At 48.5% G+C, this 23,979-nt stretch overlaps 1 protein-coding gene across 1 annotated transcript in view; it reads right to left on the bottom strand.

Annotated features, from left to right (window-relative positions):
• Positions 1-23,667, bottom strand: part of LOC115867587 (uncharacterized) — a 123,011-nt gene extending 99,344 nt beyond the window's left edge. The window contains exons 1-12 of the mRNA XM_060284654.1: positions 23,617-23,667; positions 21,961-22,105; positions 19,473-19,631; positions 18,543-18,667; positions 15,823-16,017; positions 9,197-9,352; positions 8,422-8,606; positions 7,331-7,513; positions 6,124-6,215; positions 4,640-4,803; positions 2,401-2,560; positions 2,091-2,170 (exon numbers count right to left, since the gene is read on the bottom strand). Coding sequence (XP_060140637.1) covers positions 2,091-2,170; positions 2,401-2,560; positions 4,640-4,803; positions 6,124-6,215; positions 7,331-7,513; positions 8,422-8,606; positions 9,197-9,352; positions 15,823-16,017; positions 18,543-18,667; positions 19,473-19,631; positions 21,961-22,030 — 1,569 coding nt within the window. The 5' untranslated portion in view covers positions 22,031-22,105; positions 23,617-23,667. The remainder of the gene's footprint in view (positions 1-2,090; positions 2,171-2,400; positions 2,561-4,639; positions 4,804-6,123; positions 6,216-7,330; positions 7,514-8,421; positions 8,607-9,196; positions 9,353-15,822; positions 16,018-18,542; positions 18,668-19,472; positions 19,632-21,960; positions 22,106-23,616) is intronic.
• Positions 23,668-23,979: the final 312 nt, after the last annotated feature.

Here is a 23,979-nt window from a genome sequence, read left to right as displayed (position 1 = left end):
GAAAACAGGCTTTGGAAAGTTCCAGAGCCCCAGCTGTTACCGTTAATCATGACGGCTCTGAGGCAGCTAGAACTGGAGTTTCTCTAAAGGCCAATGTTTCCAGGCTGCAGACAGCCCTCTGGAGAGCGGCAGGCAGGTCTGCAGGGAGGTGCAGGCAATCAGCACTTGTGCGCTTAGTGAACAGGGGTTGCTCCGAGGGCTCCCGGGAGCTCTGAAAATGATTTGTAGTCTCGGCCGTCAAGCAGCTGGGGCTTTAGGAGGAAGATGCTCTCCCCTGATACTTGGTCTTCCCACCCGGACAGGAAGCAGATCTAGGAGCTGAGAGTGTGTTTATGTAGCAAAAATTCCAGCCCTGGCTCCAGATTTTCAACCCAGACCTCTCTGAGAAATCGCTGGAGACCGAGGCAGAATCATCAGACTCACGGCCAAAGGGGCCCAGAGGTCCTGCTTGGCAGGAGCGAGTCTACACCTGCTGTTTTTGTCCTTTTTGGAGTCACTGACCTGCTTGAGCATCAGATGGAAGGTCTAAACCCTCTCCCCAGAAGGGGGACAGACACAAAACTTCTGCACAATTGCAGGGGCTTCAAGGGACCCACTGAGTCCCATCCAGGTCCTCCTGGTTGAGAACCTTAAAAAGTACCTATAACGAAGAGAAAAACGCACACACCTTTGCTCCAGGAATTCCACTGCTAAGAATTTACCCTGAAGATGGAAGGGTGATTTATAAGACCAAGAACCCGGGAAAAACTCCAGAGCCCTCCACTACGGAACCAGCTAAATAAATTCCATCCCATTGACTATTATGCGGCCATTCAAAATACATGGTAGACATTCTTGTTTTTAAAATAAAAGATGGGGGGGAAATCTATTGATATCTATTTGGGGATTGTGGGCATAGACGATTTCTAAGGAGTCCCAGAAAATGAACAATGATTGGCTTTGAGGAGGGGTGTAAGGGAAAGTTTTTAACTCTATACCTGTGCTGACCCATAGAACTTTCTACAATGATGGGAAAGTTCTAAAAAGTGGCCAGTGCAGCTGAGAAACCATATCTTTAACTTTCTGTTACTCTGACTCACTTAAATAGTCATGTGTATAGGGGCCATCGTACTAGACACTCAGTTCTATGCCCTTCTGTACCTTTTGAACTTGGAATCATTTAAATGAATTACCTATTTTTTTAACTAAATTAAATTGTACCAGTATGTGCTGGTACAAAAAGATATATTTTTGACTGAAAAAAAAAAAAAAAGCAGCATGCAAAGAATAAAACAAAAACTAAACTCAAAACTGAAAGGTTTTATAAATCTATGAACTGTATTATGGGTTGAACTGTGCTCCCCCTCAAAAGAAGTTGAGGTCCTAACCCCCAGGACCTGTGAATGTGACCTTACTTGGAAAAAGGGACTTTGCAGATGATCCAGTGAGGTCATTAGGATGGACCCTAATCCAGCATGACTGGTAAACTTACAAAAAGAGAAATTTGGACACAGATACCTACAGAAGGCAGACAATGTGGAGATACAGAGAGAAGACAGCTATCTACACGCCAAGAAATGCCTGAGGCTACTAAAAACTAAGAGAGAAGCATGGACTAGATTCTCCCTCACAGCCCTTAGAAGGAACCAACCCTGCCAACACCTTGATTTTGAACTTCCAGCCTCCAGAAGTGCGAGGGAAAATTTTCCATTGTTTAAGCACCTCCAAATTTGGGGCACTTTGTTAAGGCAGCCCTGGGGAACTCATACAGATTTCTTGGTGTGTGCACTGACATTTCTTCTGGAAATCTGGGGAGTGGCACTCTTTTACTTACCTTTTTATACCTTTCTCTACTCTGAATTTTTTAAAGCATGCTCCTGTGTTACTAATATTATCAATTTATGACATCAATAGTGGTGAGATTTGAGCTCATTTTTTTCTTCTTCCTACTCTTCTGGGTAACAAGAAGTCACAAACGTTATTGGTAGGTGAAAGGAGAAGAACAGCTAAAACACCAAAGGAGGTGGTGATGAGTAAGCAGGGACTGGGGCTTGAAATGCCCAGGGAGGTGGCAGGAGCCAATGCCGGTGGGCTGAGGACAGGGAACAAACCTTGACGTAGTAGACGTCCCTGTCGTCCAGTATCAGTTCCAGGTGACCCATGCAGCCACTTTGCAGAGTGTCAATCTTTCCTGGGAGACAAAGCGAGAGTTTAGAGACCGGGGTTCAACATCCTGGATCCGCCCGTGTTCACCAGGGGATGTCCTGCTGGTTTCCTAATCTCCGAGCCTGTGGCTCCTAGCCCATAAAACGGGGCTATATTTAGTGCCGACCTCAGAGGGTGGCTGAGGAATCCACAGTGAGCGGGCTGCATCTGGCACATGGCCGAGGGCACGGTGATGGGTAGGAACACTGTCATTACCGTCCAACTCAATTTTCTTCTTGGGATGGAGAAGCTTGAGCCGGAACTTCCTCTGGGGCCAGCTGTAGCTGACATCCACCCCGACGTCCCTGGGCACTTCCGACCCGGGCGTGCCCATGAAGACGTGGGCTGAGGCTTCTTGAGGGAGCCAGCAGTCCTTCTGGAAACACAGCAGAGTCCTCAAGATCAAGAACCCATCCAGGCCCCCCACCTTCAAAAACTTGAGTTCTTATGCTTATCCTTGTCCTGCTAAGAACAGATAAGAACCCCCAAACCAGGAATTTGGGGATCCATATCCTGGAGGAGAGTCCTACAGGACAACTCAGGACCCCAGGGACAGGATCTCAGTTTGTTCAGCAAACAGCCAGGGAAGGAGGCTTATCGTACACCATCGGCACCCTGCCCAGATCCCCTCGGACCCTTGACCAGCTCAGCATGCTCATCTCCCAGCTTCCGTGCACTTTGCTCTTAACCCCTGGCACCTGGGACCTCCAGAGCATTGCCCTCTGGCACAGGAGGGAAAAACATCCCGGCTCCTTAGCCTCAAGGGGACCAAACTCTGAGATTAACTCCTGCTCCAGGGCTGCCCAGGGATCACGCTGAGGCTGCCACTGCACCTGCCATCACTCCTGCTCAGCTTCTTCCCCTTCCCTACCCTATTTTCTCCACCCTCTTCCTGGGTCCTCCTGGAGTCTTTTCTTCATCCACACTTTTACCCAAATCCTTGGCTCCAGTCTGCTTCTGGGAAAACACAGCCTAAGACACGGGCCCCCTTTAAAAACCTGCATCAGGGACTTCCCTGGTGGTGCAGTGGTTAAGAATCCACCTGCCAATGCAGGGGACACGGGTTCGAGGCCTGGTCTGGGAAGATCCCACATGCCGCAGAGCAACTAAGCCCATGCGCCACAACTACTGAGCCTGCACGCTAGAGCCCATGAGCCACGACTACTGAGCCCGCGTGCCACAACTACCAAAGCCCACGTGCCTAGGGCTCGTGCTCCGCAACAAGAGAAGCCACAATGAGCAGCCCACGTACTGCAAAGAAGACCCAACGTAGTCAAAAATAAATAAAAATTAGTTTTAAAAAAAACCAACCCTGCATCATCGTCATTCATTTAGTACCAATAAATGTTGACTACTGTGTGTGAGGCACAGTTGCAGGCACAGGGAATGCAACTGAGTGTTAGACACAAAGTCCCGCCCTCTTGGCACCTACATTCTAGAGGGGGAGGCACAGGACCTCCAGACACAGAAGTAGGTAAGACAGCAGCTCACCACCACCAGCTGCTGAGCGCTCTGCTGACAAACTCAGAGGGTCAGGGGCCCTGACAGGGTCATTGTTCTGGACTGGGTGGTCAGGGAGGGAAGCTGCCTCTGAGGAGGGGGCATTTGATGAGACTTGAAGGAAGCAAGGAAAGGAGTTGAGTGGATGTCTGGGAAAGACTGTTCCAGGCAGAGGAAACAGACAGTGCAAAGGCCCTGGGGCAGCAATGCACTTGGCATTTAATAAAAAGGAGGTCGGTGTGTCTGGAGAGCGGTGAGCCTGGTATACATTTGCGGAGATGGGGAGGAGAGGCCGGCATGGCAGGATCACTGAAAGCCTATGGGTCAGGGTGAGTGGGTCCTATTCTGAGAGGAATAGGAGCCACTGGAGACTTCTGAGCAGGGGAGGGACACAGTCATTTTGGGATTTTGGAAGGTCTGTCTGGCTGCTGGTGGAGAACATATGGTAAGGAGACAAGAGCGGGAACTGGGAAATCAGATAGGGGGCTGCTGAGTGCCCATTCTGTGCCAGGTGCTGGGGACACAGGGGTGAGAAAAACAGGCACTGTTCCCAGGAACTGAGTGACTAGTGGGGAAGACAGATCTTAACCAATTGGTTTCAGTAATGAACACAAATGTGATCTAAAGGGAAGGAACATGATCGTACTAGAGCACTAACAAGGGAATATGACCACTTCGGGGTAATCAGGGCAGGCTTCACTGAGGAGGTGACCCCCCTAAAGTGAGCTCTGAAGATTGATTCAGAGTTACAAGTCATCAAGCCAGGGACAGAGGATCAGCATGTGCAAGGGTCCTGAGGCAGGAGGGAGACTACAGCAGGACCAGCCCAGCTGGTCCTGCTCCAGGGAGGAGGCCCATGTCTTTATGAGTGATCCCCAAGGCTGAGGCCTGAGTAGAAGACCTAGGGAGACCCAGAATCTGGCTGGGAAAGGAGGAGCCATTCCGTAGGGCCTACCGGGGGGTGGAGGGTATAGGCAGCTTCCAGCAGATAGCGTTGGAGCCCCCGGTCCTGCTTCTTCAGCATCACAGCCGCAAACACAGGCACCGAGAGCAGGTAGGGCTGCCCGGCTGGAGGCCAGCTCACTTCAGTGCACAGCTGCCAGCCCCAAGTGCGGGAAGCTGTAAGAAAGGGAGCAGGCAGCATGGTCAGTAGAGAGCCAGAGGGCTCGAGGCAGGCCATGGATGCGCCCATCAGCAAAGAAGGAGCATCTCTACATTCTTTTGAGAAACAGTATTGTGTAGACATTAAATGTATGAGGCGGTACTGTGTAGACCAGGGTTTCTCAGCCTTGGCGCTATCAACACACTGGTCTGGATAATTTCTTATTGTGGGAAGCTGTCCTGGACTCAACCCACTAGATACTGGTAGCACCTCCCGCACCAGGATGACACCCCAAAATGTATCCAGACATCGCCAAATGTCCCAAGGGGCCAAAAATTGTCCCCAGTTGAGGACCCCTGATGTAGACTATCAGAGTGTCAGGCAGTACTGTGTAGGACACAGGCTCTGGAGCAAGAATGCCTGGATCCACATTCCAGTTCTGCCACTTCCCAGCTGTGTGACCTTGGACAAGTTACTTAACATCTCTGTGCTTTGGTGTTTCTCATCTGTCAGCTGGGAGTGATAACAGTTCCAGCCCCATGGTGTAGCTGTGAGGATTAACAGCTCAGCAAGCATTTAGGACAGAATTTAGCCTAAAGAAATCATTTAAGTAGGCCCCTCCCCCACCTCAGCCCCAACATGACTGCAAGATCTGTGACTGTTTGGTATACCTCCTTCCCCTCTGTTTTCAATTTTGTTGCCTTTCACCTGATGTTATTATCAAAAAAATTTTCTCGTGCTATTAAAACATGTCCTTCATTACAGAGCTTAAAAGTTATGGGATATCTCAGTACTTTACTAAACCAGGAATTGGCAAACGTTTTCTGTAAATGGCCAGATAGTAAATATTTGAGGTTCTGCTGGTCACACAGTCTGTTACTCAACTCTGCTGTTGCTGAAGAAAAGCCACAGGCAACGGGCGTGGCTCTGCACCAATAAAACTTCATTTATGGACACTGAAATATGAATTTCACAAATTTCTCATGTTATGAAATAGTCCTTTTGATTATTTTTCTGCATTCGGAAATGTAAAAGTCTATTCTTAGCTCAAAGGCCCTTACAATAAGCCATTCACCTACTGTTGGATATTTGAGTTGCTGCCTATTTTTTTGCTCTGTAAATAATGACGCAACGAACATCTCTGGGCACAGGGCATTTTAAAATGATTTTGGTTTATTTTCATAAGGTAGAGTTCTAGAAGCAGCATCATTGAGTTAAGGGGCTTAAGTACTTTTAGGGCAGAAGAGTAACTCTGGAATTTGGACCTTGCATCTTAGCCCTCAGCCCCCAGGACAACCATCTCGGGACAATGACACGGAGGCCATGCTGGCACCTACCTTCCTTGTCGGTACAGGATCGGGCCTCAGAAGGGACGTGAGCATGACTGAGGCTCCTCATGCCATCCCCAGTGATGAGAAACAGCTGAGAGCTGGGTGGGAAAGGAGGAAAGGGCCAGGCGAGCTGTTTTCACTCAACCATAAAGCCACCAGGGCAAGGCACTAGGGCAAATCCCACTATCAACAGGACAGGCCTTTGGGGAGTCTGCACACTGGTGGGGGAGACACTCCATGAACACAGAGGGTGACAAGCACTATGAAAAACCTAAAATGGGGCACGACATGGGCATAGGGTCTGTCCTGGAGACAGAGCAGGACGTTCTTCAGCTCAGGGTTTGGAAAGGACTCTCTGTAGGGGTAACATTCGGTCAGAGAATCAAAGGATGAGAAGGAGCCAGCACTCCAAACAAAGGGAACAGCAGGTGCAAAGGCCCTGGGGTGCGAGAAAAGGGGGCTCTTTGGTAGCACAGATAAAAGGGTGGTGAGAGGGGGTCAGAAGGGAAGGGGGTAGCGAGGGGCAGGAAGGAGTGACAGGAGACAGGTGAGGGGGGTGGGCAGGGCCTCCATCGGGCAGGAGAATCATGTGGAGCTGGGTTATCCTAGAAGCAAGCAAGGGATTTTAAACAGGGGAGGGGGGAGCACGATAGGACTTAACTGACATTTTAAAGGACCCTACTGGCTGCTGCCGGGAGAGGGTCAGGAGGGCAGCAGCGCCTCCAGCAAGGGTGGGACACAGGGAAGGAGGCAGGTGGAGGTGGGGGCAGCCTGGCTTCTCCCGTTTCCTTGGAAATCACTGTTCTCTAAGTGTCACCTCTCCAGGGGGCTGGGGACAAGCAGGCCTCAGGAGGGACCCCCATAAATTGCTGAGGAGTGTGGAAATCCCCACCTCTAGGCTGCCCTCAGTCCCTGTCACAGACACACCCACCCCACCTTGACACATGTGCACACACACGCACGCCCACGTGTAGCCCACTCACTGACACGCGCACACACTCTCACAAACACGCCCACAGACACACATTCACATACACAGACTCACAGGCACATCCTTAGGCACACACACTCACAGATACACGTGGTCAGACACAGGTGCACATGCAAGGTGATCGTGCACACACTCTCACAGACACATGCACCCACACCTGTGCCCAGCCTGGCTCGCACACAGGTGCACTCACGGGCTCCCTCTCCAGGTGCGGGAACCCACCTGAAGCGGAGCAGCTCCACAGCCTCCTCGGGTGTGTTCAGATGCACCCTGAGGTCCTGGCCCTTCTTTATCCGGATCCCTCCATCCAGGCTGGCGGTGCCACGGACGCCGGTCACCCACCTCAGCCCAGCCTGCCCCAGGGTGCCCACTGTGCCCATCTGCGCCGAGATCTGGAGCAGGGCGCTGAGGAAGAGGCACACAACTGCATCCTGCCGCCCCAGGCAACGGCAAAGCCAGCACCAACCCACCCGGCTGCTCTCCGTGGTCCTGAGCCAGAGCTGCCCTTCCACCATGAACACCACTGACACGCACTCCATGTGTGCCAAGCACTCTACACATCACCATCGAACTCTCACCATCACTAGTCTCATTTTACAGATGGGGAAACCGAGGCTCAGAGGTGACACCAGCTGTGTGGGTCCCACAGTCGGGACATGGAACAGCCAGTTCTGGAGCCCAAACCCAGGGTCTCCATGCCAAAAAGCAGCCGTCACAGGACACCCACATACCCCACATCAGACCCAGAAACCAAGGACAGGTCGGCTTAGTGGCTGGGACAGTCGCCCAGCAGGCCTGGGAAGGTGAGCATTGTCAAATGCTGCTCAAAATCCTTCGTGCCATGTGGCCCTGGGTCAGCTGTGCACGCATCCTGAGTCTCAGTTTCCTCAACCCTTAGTGGGAAGAAGGAAAGTGTCCACCTCGTGAGTGGCCATGTGAGTTCAGTGGGCTCAGAGCCCGTGTGCCTTAAATGCTTTTCCCTCTCTCCCATCTCCCCTCCCCTCGGAGGCAGAGGGGGCAGAGGGAAGAGTGGAGTTGTGGCACGAGACGAATCTCAGCTGCCTTGCACTGCTGTGCCACCTCGGGCATGGAACCTCACCTCGCCAAGCCTCAGTCTTCTCACCTGTAAAGTGGGTGTAGCCGCCCAGGTTCTCCTCAAAGTCTCTTGGCACAAAAAACACTCCATCAACAGTAGCTGATATAACAGGTGGTCAGCAGAGCGGGGCTCCCCTCCAGCCCATGCTGATGCCCCAGCGCTCTGCAGGGGGAGGCCCCCACCCACCCACCTCCCCCAGCTCTGAGGAGCCAGCTACCTGGGCTTGACATAACCATTCACAGAGAAATCCGAGCGCTGCTGGAAGTTGGCTGTCCCTCCGACCTGGATGTTGATGGCAGCCGAGGCGTTTAGGGTCAGCTGGGCTAGGAGTCCAGACATGGTGGGAAAAGTGAGCTCCTCCATGGCCAGGTTCAGCCTTCGGTTCACCTGCACTTCCTGCCCCTGCAGTCAGAGAACCGTAACAGTGCATGTGACGGCCTCACTTAACCCTCACATAGCCCTCAGAGGGGACCTTATCATTGTCTCCAGTTTCCAGATGAGAAAACAGAGCCCACAGACAGATAAAATAACCCGGCCGAGCCCATGTAGCTAGAAACAGGAAGAGCTGGGGTTTGAACCAAGATAATTTACCAAGGGACATGGTCAGAGGTCAAGCATCCAGGGTCAGCCAGGTAAGGAAGGGTGTGGGCCCTGCCTGCGGTACAGAGCACTTAGTATGTGCCAGGCACACTCTAAACGTGTTGTTACATTTTTACTGCATGAAGTCACTTGATTCAACAGCTCTATGAAGTAGATATTATTATACTATTACTATGCTATCATTCCCATTTCACAGATAAAGAAACTGAGGCCGTGGCAAGTTCAGCAACATGCCCAGGGTGGTAAGTGGTGCAGCCAGTTTTTGAACTTGGGCAGTCTGGCTCCAAATTCCATGCTCTTAAGTCTGAAAGTACTTTAGTATTTCCCCAAAGCATCAAAGGAAACATCTTCGGACCAGACGACAGGGAGGGGCCGAGCCCAGCCTGAGGTACCTTCAGGAGCTTGACAGCAAGCTCGGCCAGGTTCAGGGACTGGCGTGTCACATGACTCCCCATCGCCCCGCAGTTCACAAAGCTCAGCTCATGCCCAAAAACCTTCATGCTCAGCTTACACTGCAGCGCCCGCCGCTCCCGATGCCTCTGGGCCACCTGTGACCAGGAACAGGTCTGGGTTAGCCGGGCAAGGTACCTGGACTTTGGGAGGGGGAAGGGGCACCTGGAGAGAAAAGTGAAGGGCTTGTGGGGTCCAGAGCAGGGCTTGCAAAACTCACGGCCCAGAGGCAGAATCTGCAGATGTGTTTTCTCGGACCTGCACAGTCTACTCAATGCCCAGTGTGTGTGTGTGTGTGTGTGTGTGTGTGTGTGTGTGTGTGTGTGTGTGTGTGTGTGTGTGTGTGTGTGTGTGTGTGTGTGTGACAGAGAGACAGAGAGACAGAGACAGAGTTTTAGCAAACTTTATTTTGGAATAATTTTCGACATACAGAAAAGTTACTTCCCCAAAGAAGACATACAGATGGCCAAAAAGCACATGAAAAGATGCTCAACATCACTAATTATTAGAGAAATGCAAATCAAAACTATAGTGAGGTATCACCTCACGTCTGTCAGAATGGCCATCATCAAAAAAAATCTACAAATAAATGCTGGAGAGGGTGTGGAGAAAAGGGAACCCTCCTGCACTGTTGGTGGGAATGTAAATTGATATAGCCACTATGGAGAACAGTATGGAGGTTCCTTAAAAAAACTAAAAATAGAACTACCATATGATCCAGCAATCCCACTCCTGGGCATATATCCAGAGAAAACCATAATTCGAAAAGATACATGCCCCCCGGTGTTCATTGCAGCACTGTTTACAATAACCAAGACATGGAAGCAACCTAAATGTCCATTGACAGATGAATGGCTAAAGAAGATGTGGTGTACATATAATGGAATATTACTCAGCCATAAAAAGAACAAAATAATGCCATTTGCAGCAACATGGATAGACCTAGAGATTGTCATACTAAGTGAGGTAAGTCAGACAGAGAAAGACAAATACCATATGATTCGCTTACAGGTGGAATCTAAAAAGTGGTACAAATGAACTTATTTACAAAACAAAAATGAGTTACAGATGTAGAAAACAATCTTATAGCTACCAGGGGGGAAAGGGAAGGCAGGGATAAATTGGGAGATTGGGACTGTCATATACACACTACTATATCTAAAATAGATATAACTAATAAGGACCTACTGTGCAGCACAGGGAACTCTCCCCACTATTCTGTAATGACCTATAAGGGAAAAAAAATCTAATAGAGAGTGGATATAGGTATGGGTATAACTGAGTCCCTTTGCTGTACACCTGAAACTAACACAACATTGTAAATCAACTCTACTCCAATAAGAAAATATTTTTTGAAGTTGCAAAGATAGTACCGAGAGCTCCTATGGACCCGTCATCCTGTTTCCTCCATTGTTAACATCTTACATGACCAGGAAACATGGTGAAAACTAAGAAATCAACACCGGCATGTTATTAACTAAACTCTGGACTTTATCGGACTTTTCCATCCCATCCTCTTTCTATTCCAGGATCCAATCCAGGTGCCACATGGCATTTAGTATTGTGTCATGTCTCTTCAGTCTGCCCTGGTCTGTGACAGTTTCTTGGTCTTTATTTTTCATGCAGTGTGTATTTTTAAATTTATTTCTAATATTTAAAAATTAGGAGATTTTCTATAAAATCCACATAGCCAGCATCTCAAAAAAGAGAAATATTGGCCTGTCTCCCCCTCCCTCCCAGCCTGCACTCACAACAAGGGGCAACAAGTGTTCAGAGCTGAGCAGTGGCTGCCACCCTGAGCTGAGGCCTGTGCTACATGCCTGACTGCCATACTCCCCACCATTCCCTGCTGTCTCTCCAACACTCAGGCCAAGGACTGTTGCCATTCGTCACTGTGCTTGTGCAAAATATATCTTGGGATGTGAATCTATCACAAGGGAGAAAACAACAGACCAAAGGGATTGTGGATTCTAAGAAAAAACATTTATATCCAGCCCACCGCCCTTATTCAAGTTACTTGCTGGCCTCAGATCTGGTCCAAGAGGCTTTTGATGGTAGGGACCACGTCCTGATCATCTTTGTGCTCCTGGGCCCTGGGGTCACAGTTGGTGGTTAGTAAACGTGTTAATGTTTGAACAAATGCCCCAGCCACCACCTTGATTACCCCCAGATGTATGTGTAAATGACATTTATAAGAGCAAAAAGATGCTAACGATTTCATTGTCTATTGTTGGGGCAACGGTTATGTAAAGTGAGATCCCCACCCACAGAAAGGGTGTCAAAATGTATGCGTACAATGAGTTTTCAGTAAGAAAATACTCAAGTAACAATATGAAGTGGGAAACCGGGAAAGCACACACACACCCTAGCAGTTCCACTGCTGGGTACACACTGGACAGAAATGTGCACATATATTCACCAAAGAGACATGCACAGAATGTTCACTGCACTACCCATAATAAGCCAGGAACTGGAAACTACCCAAAAGCCCACCAAAAGTAAATGGATAAAGAAACTGTGTTATATTCACACCATGGGATGCTACACAGCAAGGAGAATGAACAAGCTGTAAGTACACACAGCAACACAGATGGATCTCATGAACACACTTTAAGCAAAAGAAGTCAGACACGAAAAAAGAGGATGCGAGCAGCATTATTCACAGTCGTCACAAGATGGAAACAAACCAAAAGTCCATCGGCAGATGAAGGGACACACAAAACGTGGTCCATCCATACAATGCACTGTTATCCAGCCTTAAGAAGGAATGAAGCACAAAGACAGACATAGAGATCAATGGAACAGAATAGAGAGCCCAGAAATAAACCCACACACCTACAGTCAGGTAATCTATGACAAAGTAGGCGAGAACATACAATGGAGAAAAGACAGTCTCTTCAGCAAGTGCTGATGGGAAAGCTGGACAGCCGCATGTAAATCAATGAAGTTAGAACACGCCCTCTCACCATACACAAAAATAAACTCAAAATGCCTTAAAGACTTAAACATAAGACATGACACCATAAAACTCCTAGAAGAGAATACAGGCAAACATTCTCTGACATAAATTGCAGCAATGTTTTCTTAGGTCAGTCTCCCAAGGCAAAAGAAATAAAGGCAAAAATAAACAAATGGGACCTAACCAAACTTATAAGCTTTTGCATAGCAAAAGAAACCATAAACAAAACAAAAAGACAGCCTACAGACTGGGAGAAAATACTTGCAAATGATACAACCGACAAGGGATTAATTTCCGAAATATATGAATAGCTCATATAGCTCAATATCAAAAAAACAAACAACCCAATCAGAAAATGGGCAGAAGACCTAAGTAGACATTTCTCCAAAGAAGACATGCAGGTGGCCAAGAAGCACATGAAAAGATGCTCAACATCACTAATCATTAGAGAAATGCAAATCAAAACTACAGTGAGGTATCACCCCACACCAGTTAGAATGGCCATCATCAGAAAATCTACAAACAACAAATGCTGGAGAGGGTGTGGAGAAAAGGGAACCCTCCTACACTGTAGGTGGGAGTGTAAATTGGTACAGCCACTATGGAGAACAGTATGAAGCATCCTTTAAAAACTAAAAATAGAACTACCATATGATCCAGCAATCCCACTCCTGGGCATATATCCGGAGAAAACTCTAATTCAAAAATATACATGCACCTCAATGTTTACAGCAGCATGATTTACAATAGCTAAGACATGGAAGCAATGTAAGTGTCCACTGAGAGATGAATGGATAAAGAAGATGTGGTACATATACACAATGGAATACTACTCAGCCATAAAAAAGAATGAAATAATGCCATTTGCAGCAACGTGGAGGGACCTAGAGATTATCATACTAAGTGAAGTCAGAGAGAGAATGACAAATATCGTATGCTATCGCTTATATGTGGAATCTAAAAAAAATGATATAAATGAACTTATTTACAAAACAGAAACAGACTCACAGATATAGAAAACAAATTTATGGTTACCAAAGGGGAAAAGGGGTTGGGGAGGGTAAATTAGGAGTTTGGGATTAACATATACACACTACTATATATAAAATAGATAAATAACAAGGACCGACTGTATAGCACAGGGAACTATATTCAGTATCTTGTAATAACCTATAATGGAAAAGAATCTGAAAAAGTATATATGTGTGTGTATATATTCAGTTATGCATGTATATATACATATATGTGTATATATACATACATGTATGTATGTATACATAATACGTATGTGTGTATACATAAATGTATGTAGACATATAACTGAATCACTTTGCTGTACACCGGAAACTATCACATTATAATCAACTATACTTCAATTAAAAAACTATTTGTGCAATAGAAAAAAGAAAGGAATGAAGTACTGATACATGCTACAGTACAAATGAACCTTAAGAACGTGCTCAGTGAAAGAAGCCAGACACAAAAGGCCACATATTGTATGATTCTGTTTATATGAAATGTCCAGAATAGGTAAATCTATAGAGACAGAAAGCACATTAATGGTTGCCAGGGGCTGGGAAATGAGGGAATGGGGCGTGACTGCTAATGAGCGTGGGGTCTCCTTGGGGTGATGAAATGTTTGGAACTAGACAGAGGTGGTGGTTGCACAACATTCTGAATATACTACGTGTCACTGAATTGTATACTTTAAAATAGTTAATTTTATGTTTACGTGAGCTTCACCTCATTTTTTTAAAGAGTACACGGTGAATGATTCCATTTATATTAAGTTCACAAAAGAAGCTGGATGTGACCTCTGCTGTCAACCATATTGAAGTAACAAGGACTGGATTTATCTTCCCACGTGGAGCAACAGATGAAACAGAAGAAACAAAAGTTCCCAAGACATTAGACATCAGGTAATGTGAGACGATGAACCCAAGAGATGGGAAATAGCAAGGTGAGCCCCAGCTTACTGCCTGGAGAGAGCTCAGGCTGAGGTGCAGGGAGGGGAACAGCGGGGCATGACAGACTCTCAGGGTTGAGGATCTGGGAGTCCAGGGAAACCAAGGTAGCTGGACTTTGCAGGGCAGAGTACAAGAGAGGAACGAGCCACACAGAGAAAGAACTCTGGAAATCTCCAGAGGGTCCCAAGGATCTCTGTAACACTGCATTAGGTAAAGATTTCTTAGATGTAACACCCAAAACTTTATGCGTAAAAGAAATGGATAAACTCGAGTTCACTGAAATCAAGAACATCTGCTCTTCAAAAGACACTGTTAAGAGAATGAAAAGACCATGCCATACACTGGGAGAAAATATTTGCAAGTCACATATCTGATACAAGCCTTGTGTTCAGAATAGAGCAGGAATTTTCAAAACTCAGTCATAAGAAGCCAACCGAATTTTTAAAAAAGGATAAAATATTTGAACGTACACTTCACCAAAGAGGTATGGATGACAAGTAAGCACCTAAAAGATGCCCAACATCAGTAGTATTAGGAAAATGTACTTTAAAGCCCCAAGATACCACGACAAACAATTAGAATAGCAAACACTAAAAAGTCTAATCCTACCAAGTGTTGGCAAGGATGTACAAGAACTAAAACTCTCATACACTGCTGGTGGGAATGCAAAATGGTACAACCACTTTGCAAAACAGTTTAGCTAGCTCTTACACAAGTAAACATACAACTACCGTATGATCTAAGCCATCCCATCCTTAGATATTTACCCGAGACATGAAAACATATATTTATATGAAGACTTGTACACGACTGTTCATAGCAGTCCTACTTGTAACAGCCCAACACTGGACATAACACAAATATGCACCAACAGGTGAATACACAAACAGACTGTGGTTCATCCACACCATGAACCACTACATGGCCACAGGAAGAAATAAACTATTAGTATACTCTACCATATGGATGAATCTCAAAATACTTACGCTGAGTAAAGGAAGCCAGGCCAAAAAGGAGGACATGCTTTAAAAACAAAAGTATACGCTGCATAATTCCATTTATGCAACATTCCAGAAAATACAAACATCTATTTTGACAGAAGAAGCCTATCGCAACAGGGAGCAGGAGGAAGGGACTAAGAAGCACGAAGAAAACTTTGGGGGTGAGGGATATGTTGATTTAGTTGGTGATGGTTTCATGGTATATACATATGTCAAAACCTATCAAATTGTACACTTTAAACACATACCATTTATTGTAGTTTGATTATATCTCAACAAAGCTGATTTTAAAGTAGAGTTCATTGATGCACTTAGGGGTCAGAACAGTGGTTACCCTTGGGTATGGGTGGGTAAATCAGAAGAGGGGGGCCGAAGAGGGTGTCTGGGGAGCTGATGAGGGTCTGGGCGCTCGTTGTAAAGATGTGTTCCACTGGGGGAAACACACGGGGTGTGCACTTCTCTATGTATGTGATACAGCTCACTACTGAGATCTGGACCGGAAATTTGCTTCTGTAAGGGGGTGGGAGGGGGAGGGCGGGGTCAGAGTTCATGGACACCTGGGTCCCCCAGTCCCAAAGCCCAAGCTGACACCTGACGGCGTAGAGGAGTGGGCGTGAGGTGGGCTTGGGCGCTTCCCTTACCTTCCGCTGCAGGTCTCTCATCTTTCTGGACCTTTCTCCTGGACAGGCGGGGTTGGCTGGCTGCGGTGTAGGCCCTGGTGCTGGCTCTGGGGGCTTTTCCGCCTGGGCCTGTCTCTCCTCTTCCTGCCCCCAGAACGACTTTGGGCCAAATAGCCTGCCGGCTATTCCCTCAGCATTTTCCAGCCGGAGCCCCAGCTAGGAAGGAAAGCCAGGGGCTCAGGGAGGAGTATCCCAGTCACAAGGTTGACCAAGAGCTATGGGGTTGGGAGCTTGAACAGGGGGCCCTGGGCTCCCCAGGGTCCATCCAGGCCCAAGGGCCAAGAGGTACAATCTTAGAAAGTCATCAAGCTCCAGATCTACCTGGCAAGGGCCACAAAGCAAGAATTCCTACTGATTCTTTAAGCCCTGGTTCAAAGGTCACCACCTCTGGGAAGCCTTCCCTAAATTCCCATATCACTCCCTTCACACAGTCCCCCTCCCCTCCCCCAGCCAAATTTATCACTCCTTCCTCGAGTGTCAAGCACACTACTCCAAGGTCACACTCAGACTAATTTGTGTGTCTCTCTTGCAAGATCCTGAGTTCCATGAGGGCAGGGACCTGTGTCTCATTCACTAAGCACACTCAACCCCTGGTGGTATGGTTAATTCTGTGTCTACTTGATTGGGCCACGGGGTGCCCAGGTATTTGGTCCAACATTATTACAGGTGTTACTGTTAGAGCATTTCTGGATGGCTTTAACATTTTAGATCAGTAGACTGAGTCAAGCAGATTGCCCTCCATAATGTGGGTGGGCCTCATCCAATCAGTTGAAGGCCTGAATAAAACAAAAGTCTGCCGTTCCTCCAAATAAGAGGGAATTCCTCCTGCCTAACTACCTTCAGACTGGCACACTGGCTTTTTCCTGCCTTCAGACGGGAACTACACCATCAGCTCTCCTGGCTCTCCAGCATGCTGACTGCAGGTCTCGGACTTGTCAGCCTCCATAATCCTATTGAAATAGTTCTATGTCTCTGGAGAACCCTGACTAACAGATGAGCTGGTTGATTCTCAAAATCTGATGGATGAATGAACAAGTCCCTCCTTCCTTCCATCTGCCCATCCATCCACCCATCTGTTCACTCACTCTTGCATCCCTTCTTTCCATCCTCCCATCCAAGTGTCTCTGAGAGCATTTGCAGAGAAATCACCAGAGGGTCAGCCTTGAGCCCCGCGGGCAAATTTGGATGATAGGTTCCCTGTTCTCCATAAATTAGAAAGGGTTGGGATACGGCACAGAGCACCCTCCCTCAGACAAGCTACAGGGACCTGGGGGGAAGAGATGGAAGGGTCCCAAGTCAATCCATTACTTTAAAGTTTGCTGGACAATAAAGAAAAATCAACACTTGCCAGACGCACACACACAAAATAAACAAAAGTAACGTTTGCTGGACATACGGCCTCAGAGATTTTCCCTCTTCCGCTGCTGCCCCCCACAATCCATTTTCCACACAACAGCCAGAACGTTCAAGTTATCACTTGCCAACTCAAAACCCTTCCTCCACACGGCCCTACTCCCTCACTGTGCTCCCACGTTACCATTCTCCTGCACTTACTGTTCTCTACTCTATTTCTGTTCCTTAAACACACCAAGCCCTTTCTCTTCTCAGGAACTCTGCACATACTGGGCCCCCTCCCTGGAAGGCTCTTACCTCAGCTTTTCACATGACTGCTTTTGTTCATCCTTCAGATCTCAGCTGAAACTTCACCTCCCTAAACACACTACTTAAAGTTGCCATCGTTTTATCAATGTGTCTACTCATTTCTTATCTGTCTACCTCTCTGGGCTGTGAGCACCAAGCGGGCAGAGATCATGTCTCTCTTGTTCATCATCATATTCTCAGAGCCCAGCACAGGGCCTGGTACATGTCAGGTAGAAGATGGATATTGTCCAATGATGACAGGTGGATAGATGGATGCAAGGATGGATAGATAAGTGGGAGAACAGATGAAGAGATGTGTGGGTGAGGAGACTGATAGATAGATGTATGGGTGGGTGGAAGGGTAGATGAATAAATAGGTGAATGAGAGAGTAGATGGAGAGATGGGTAGACAAGTACATAAATGAATAGATGGATGAGGATAGAAGGATGGATAGGTGGATGGATGGACAGAGAAGAGGTATAGACGTATGGAAGAGCAGGTGGATGGATGGGTACGTGGGTAGGTGACTAGGTGGATGGAAGGGGGGGTGACTGAGAGAATAAATAGATGATTGAGTGAAAGTGTAGATGGAGAGATGAGTGGGAGGGTAGACGGATGAGAGGGATTAATGAGATGGATAGATGAATAATGGATGGATGACAGATGGGGTGTGAATGGATGGGTGGGTGGGTGGGTGAAAGGATGGATAGGTGAGTGGACGGATGATAACTGGAAGAATAGATGGGTAGGTGAGAAGGCAGATGGAGAGACGATGCAAAGTACATAGATGGACGAGATGGATGAGAAGGAGGGAGGGAAGGAGGGATGGGGTGGGTGGTAGTTGAATGGATTTATGTATCAGTCAGTAGGTGGGTGAATAGATGGGTGGATAGGCAGACAGACGGGTGGGTAGACGTCAAAAGCTGGAAGTATAAGATGTGAGAGTAGATCTATAGATACAAGAGGTGATGGATGGAAAGATAGATGAATGGCCCCAAGCCCAGGAGAGGCCCTGAGGAGAAGCAAGGCCCCCTCTTACCTCTAGGAGGTTGAAGGCACGACCAAGGGCATGGACAGTCAGGTTGGCTGTGGCAGAACGGGGAAGGAAGGAGGCCGGAGAGAAGAGAAGGGTCCCCTCCAGGTTGGCTCCCAGGCTGCCCGATGCTAGAACAGACAGAGGATCAGTATACACCACACCGTTAACCGGGTGGGAGCTGGCCACCAAGGGGCCATCGCCGGAGACAGGGCCAGACACACAGTGCATCCTCTTGGCCAGGATAGGAAGCTCAGACCTAAGCCTTACCAAGGGCAGAGGGAAGGTCAGAACAGAAGGGTCACAAATGTACCCACACCTGCTGATAGGCAGAGAGGGGGCAGCCAGAGCACCCCACCCCCAGACTTGCTGAGCAGTTGAGGGGGTTTGGGTACCTAAGCTAGAACAGGGTCCCTTTTTGATTCTGATTAATTACAAGGAGGCAGCTGTCTCTCTTCGATGCTAATCTCCTTTTTTCACCCAGGAAAAAGCAGTTCTCAAATTCACAGCCCTCGGCAGGCAAGGATCCATGAGAATTGAACAACAGTGTTTCACGGATACTGCATTTCTTTTTAGGATAACCCTATTTTTACAGAGTTAAACTGATCTTCCACTAATGGTAGGGATAAAAGGTTTCCTTTTAGAATAAGTGTAAGTTTAAAAGAACCAGTTTAGAGAAAAGATGGAAGCGCTATTCAGTCGAATGCTATGAAGTGGCTCACACTTAACTATTTTTTAACTCTTCCAACAAAAATGGCAGGTGCTATTTTGGATACAGCAAAAAGATAAAAATAAAAAATCAAGCAAGTGGCATGTGAATATTTGACATTTGGGAAACGGTATCTTTGATCCACATGTCCTCAGGAGTTAGAACTCCCAGGTCCCCAAGGCTTTGTGGTCCCAGAGCAGGACAATACCTGCCCAGGATGCCCGTACCTGAGCGGAAGGTGACGTCAGAGTAGGACGAGTGTTTCCAGGTCTCTGGATGGAACTCTTGGCTGACAATGTCCTCAGGGATGGCCTCCCGGAGGGCCCGTTTCAGGGGGTCGCCTGTCTCCAGCAGCTGCAGGAGGTGACTCCACACAAAGGAGCCCACTGGAGTCCCAGCGCAGCCAGTGGGGAGGGGAGGGGGGAACGGTGAGGGAGGACCCGGAGCTGGCACAACCCAGAGAAAAGACCCTGCAACCCCCCTTCCTGGGTCCTGCTATTTCCACCCACCAGGGGCTTCTCAGGAGCCTAGCTACTGAGAACCACGTCCTCTTTGAAGAAACGGCGGCAAAGAGCAGTGCCTTAATGGAACTTAGAAATCTAGCCTGTGCAGGGCATTCTGACATGCTTTCCAGAAGGAAAAGGGGGGTATTGTGGGCAAAGTCCTGGTTTGAAAGTCAGCCCCGAGTCTGAATCCCAGTTCCACCATTTATGAGCTGTGTGACCTTGGGCTGGTTACTCCACCTCTCTGAGCCTTAGTGTCCTCATCTGTAAAATGAACTATAATGACCTATCTCTCAGGGCTGTTTGTGCAGATCAGTCAAGGGCAGAGCCTGGACCTAAAGGACTGAGTATCTTTCAGCGCTGGGAAAGGGGTGACATGCAATCCACGATGGGGACCCTCTGAGGCTCTCTAGAGTGGTAAAAATGAAATGAGAGCACCAATGAGAAAGTCCAACAGAGGGTATTATTCTAACTGGGAACCCCAGTCCTCTTGCCTGTCCCAGAGGATGTCTCAGAATGCCCAGCAGGGAGCTTCTGGAACAATTCACATGGAACAGAGCTGAGTCTGCCTTTTGTTTCCATCAGGCAACATGCAAGCCTGATACCCCAGGGCCTCCATCGAGGCTGTCCCTTGGCTGATCCCCTCTGAGGGGCTTGGCCCAGTGGCCTATTGATGCAGAACAGGCCCCTCTCCCACCCCCATTCCACCCCTGAACCTGCCAACAGCGGGCTGCAACTTCTAGTAGCACCATTTCTTTTCCTTTTGGCGAGGGGGCGGGGTTTGCTGTTTCTTTAGAAGGTAGTTTAGCAGTATCACTTCAGACTTTTAAATGTGTGCCCCTGGGCTTCCCTGGTGGTGCAGTGACTGAGAGTCCGCCTGCCGATGCAGGGGACGTGGGTTCATGCCCCAGTCCGGGAAGATCCCACATGCCGCGGAGCGGCTGGGCCCGTGAGCCATGGCCGCTGAGTCTGCGTGTCTGGAGCCTGTGCTCCGCAACGGGAGGGGCCACAACAGTGAGAGGCCCGTGTACCGCAAAAAAAAAAAAAAATGTGTGCCCCTTTACGTTGGCTACTTTTCCTCTGGCTAGATTAGCACAAGGGCCCAGGAGTGGATATATAGAGAGATTCATTTTGGTTGTTGTTCCTCATGGCAGAAGGCCTGAAACAATCTAAGTGCCTATCGGTGGGGCTGGTAACGTCGATGACGGTTAAGCTCCTAGTGGAACACCGAACAGCTGTAGCTCAGAGTCCAAGTGTGCCGATGTGGAAAGAGCCCCCAGATGCACTGAGGAGCAAAATGGCATGTATAACATGATCCTGAGTTGCTACTGCTGTTAAGGAGATACACGCCCATGTTCATACGTACACTACACGTTCTGATGGGACACACAAGAGAACTGGTCACGGTCAGTACCTTCAGGAAACAGGACTTAGCGATCAGGAGACATGGAAGGCAGACTTTAACTTTCCATTTATATTTTGCCATCTGCTTTGAAATTTTGGCTACATAGTAATAACAATGGTGATAATAACATTAAAAGTAACAGCTGTGCACACAGCTCTTACAATATTCTAAATGTCTTTCTGTACCAACTCAGTTTATGCTTCCTCTGCGAGGGAGGTATTGTTATTATGCCCATTTCACAGGTGAAGATGGAGGCTCATAAAAGTTTAGTCACTTGTCCAAAGGCACACAGGTAGGAAGTGGCTGACCTGGGATTTGAACCCAGGCTGGCAGGCCCCAGGCTCTCAGCTCACTGAAAATTATGTCAACTCACTGTACATTATGTAAAAACTTTTTGAAAATTAGTTGAACCTATTTTTTGAAGTTCCACCCGTTTAAAGGGAACTCTCTGACCCCACAAGGGATCTGAGATTCGGAGACACTGTCCCTCCTCTGCCTCGAGTCTCTCCTCCAGGTACTGTGCCATGACCTGACCAGGGCTAGAAGGGAACTCAGCGACTTCCACCCCACTTTACAGATGAGGAAACTGAGGACCACAGAGAACCAACTTCTCCAAGGTTGTTCAATTGCCACGTGGGGGAGGGGAGCATGCAAAGCCACTTGTCCAGACAGTGTGCTAAGAGAAGGGGAACGGGAAGGGGACAGAACACCTGACGGATGGAGCGTGAGCATGCCCCTGAACCCCTGCACCCACCAGGTGGCACCAGGCCAGCCCCAGCCCCCCAACCCCGACCTGCAGCTGCTCACCCTGGGTGGACGGCTCTCCTGCCTGGGTGCGCCGCACCTGGGCAAACACCTCCTCGTCCGGGCACCTCATCAGTGCCAGGTAGGCATTGATGCGGATCTCAGCATCCTCCTCGGGGCTTTGGTACAGGCTGGAGAGCACGGATCGCTGCCTCGGGCAGGGGGAAAGTCATCACTCAGGGACCACCCACCTCCACCCAGGAGGACGATGTCCCCTCATCTGCACTGGCTCCAGCAGGTGGCCCCGATGCCCTGCCCCAGCTCTCCTGCCGTCTCCAGAGCTGCTCTAGACACTCTCACCTGTGGCCCGGTTGTGGGAGGTGGGAGGTTCCCCAGTCACTGCTAATCCCCATCCTCCCACAGGCCAGCCAGAGCCTCATCAATTTCCACAGGTAACAAGGGATAGACAAGTGGGCGTGGCTGCATTCCAAGAAAACTTCATTTACAGGAACAGCACAGCACAGCAACGGACACACAGGAGGTATTCCCGACCCCCCTTCCTAAGCAAGCCACCTCCCCTACCCCGTGATTCTCTGCCCCATCACCTGTTGGTTTCCTTCATAGCACAGCCATTTACCCATCCACTCATGCAGCAATATTTACTGAGCACCCATTATGTGCCTGACAAGGTGCGAGGTGCTGGGTGACAATTATGAACAAGACAAACCCAGCTTTTATCCACCTGAAGCTTACATTTTAGTGCAGAGACAGACACTAAATAAGGTTAATATGTGAAATATATAATACGTTAGGTGATAATAACTGCTAAAGAGGGAAAAATAAAATGGGGAAGCCGGAGGCGTGGGGGGCTCGAAGAGGTCCATTTCAGGTGAAATAGCCAAGGAAGACTGACAGCAAAGTGATTTCTAAGTAAAGGCCTTCTAGAGGTAAAGGAGTAAAGCCTGGGGATATACAGGGGAAAGGAATTCCAGGAAGGGAGAACAGCACGTGCAAATGGCCTGAGACAGAAGGAAGCCCTGCAGGCTTGAAGAACAACAGGGAGACCAGTGTGGCTTATGAGGAGTCGGGGGGTGGTGAGGGAAGTAGGAGGTGAAGCCAAGAGGTGCTAGTGGGTCAGTGGTCAGACCACAGGTCCTGATAAGTCATTATAAGGACTCTGGCTTTGACTCTAAGTGAGATAGGACCTGCTAGTACAGGGGTCAGCAAACTTTTCCTGTAAAGGGAAAGAGTCAATTTTTTTTGGCCTTTGCAGGCCATGCAGTCTCTCTTGCAAACTACTCAACTCTGCAGTCATAGCAAAAAAGCAGCCCAGACTGCACATAAATGAACAGGCACAACTGTGTTCCAACAAAACTTTACATACAAGATCAGGCAATAAGCTGGACATAGACAATGGACCATGTCTTGCCAACCCCTGAACCAGAGCGTTTGCAGCACAGGTGGCTTATATATAGTTTGTTTGTAATCATATACTTATTTGTATATTTATTTGATAAATATATGCCTCCCACATAGACACAGGCTCTATGAGAACAGAGACCTGGACACCTGTTCACGCAAGTACCTACTACAGTGCCCAGCATATAACAGGTGCTCGGTACATGTGATGAAGGAATGAGCAAATAAAGAAGTGAACAGTGGTTTGAGACCCACTACTGCCCAATGCCAACCACAATGAAATAACATGCAGAAGCTCACGTTTGCAGAGCAGGGAACCCTCCGGAAGGCCTGGATGGCCCCCAGCCGGATCTCAGGGGGGCAGCTCCTCAGGGACGCACAAGTGCTCAGCTTGGGGGTGAGAGCTACGGCCGCCAGGCCGGCATTGCCAATGGCCTTCAGCACGAGCTGGAGCTGAAACAAGATGGTGGTGGGGCCTTGAGGCCTGATGGGTACGCCCAGCCCACCCATTCAGGCTACAGCTCGCCCACTTGACAGGGATCCCATCAAGGGGCCGTGCCCAGGATGGGGCTGTCCTCACCTGGTCAGCATCTGAGGGCTCCTGGAAGGTGCAGTTGGCACCCAAGGCGTCTTCCAGGATCCTCATGAGGGAGCCAACACCAG

Source organism: Globicephala melas, chromosome 15 (assembly GCF_963455315.2).
Source record: "Globicephala melas chromosome 15, mGloMel1.2, whole genome shotgun sequence".
Lineage (NCBI taxonomy): Eukaryota > Metazoa > Chordata > Mammalia > Artiodactyla > Delphinidae > Globicephala > Globicephala melas.
The sequence above is the reverse complement of the archived record's forward strand: the minus strand, read 5'-3'. Positions and strand labels throughout refer to the sequence as shown.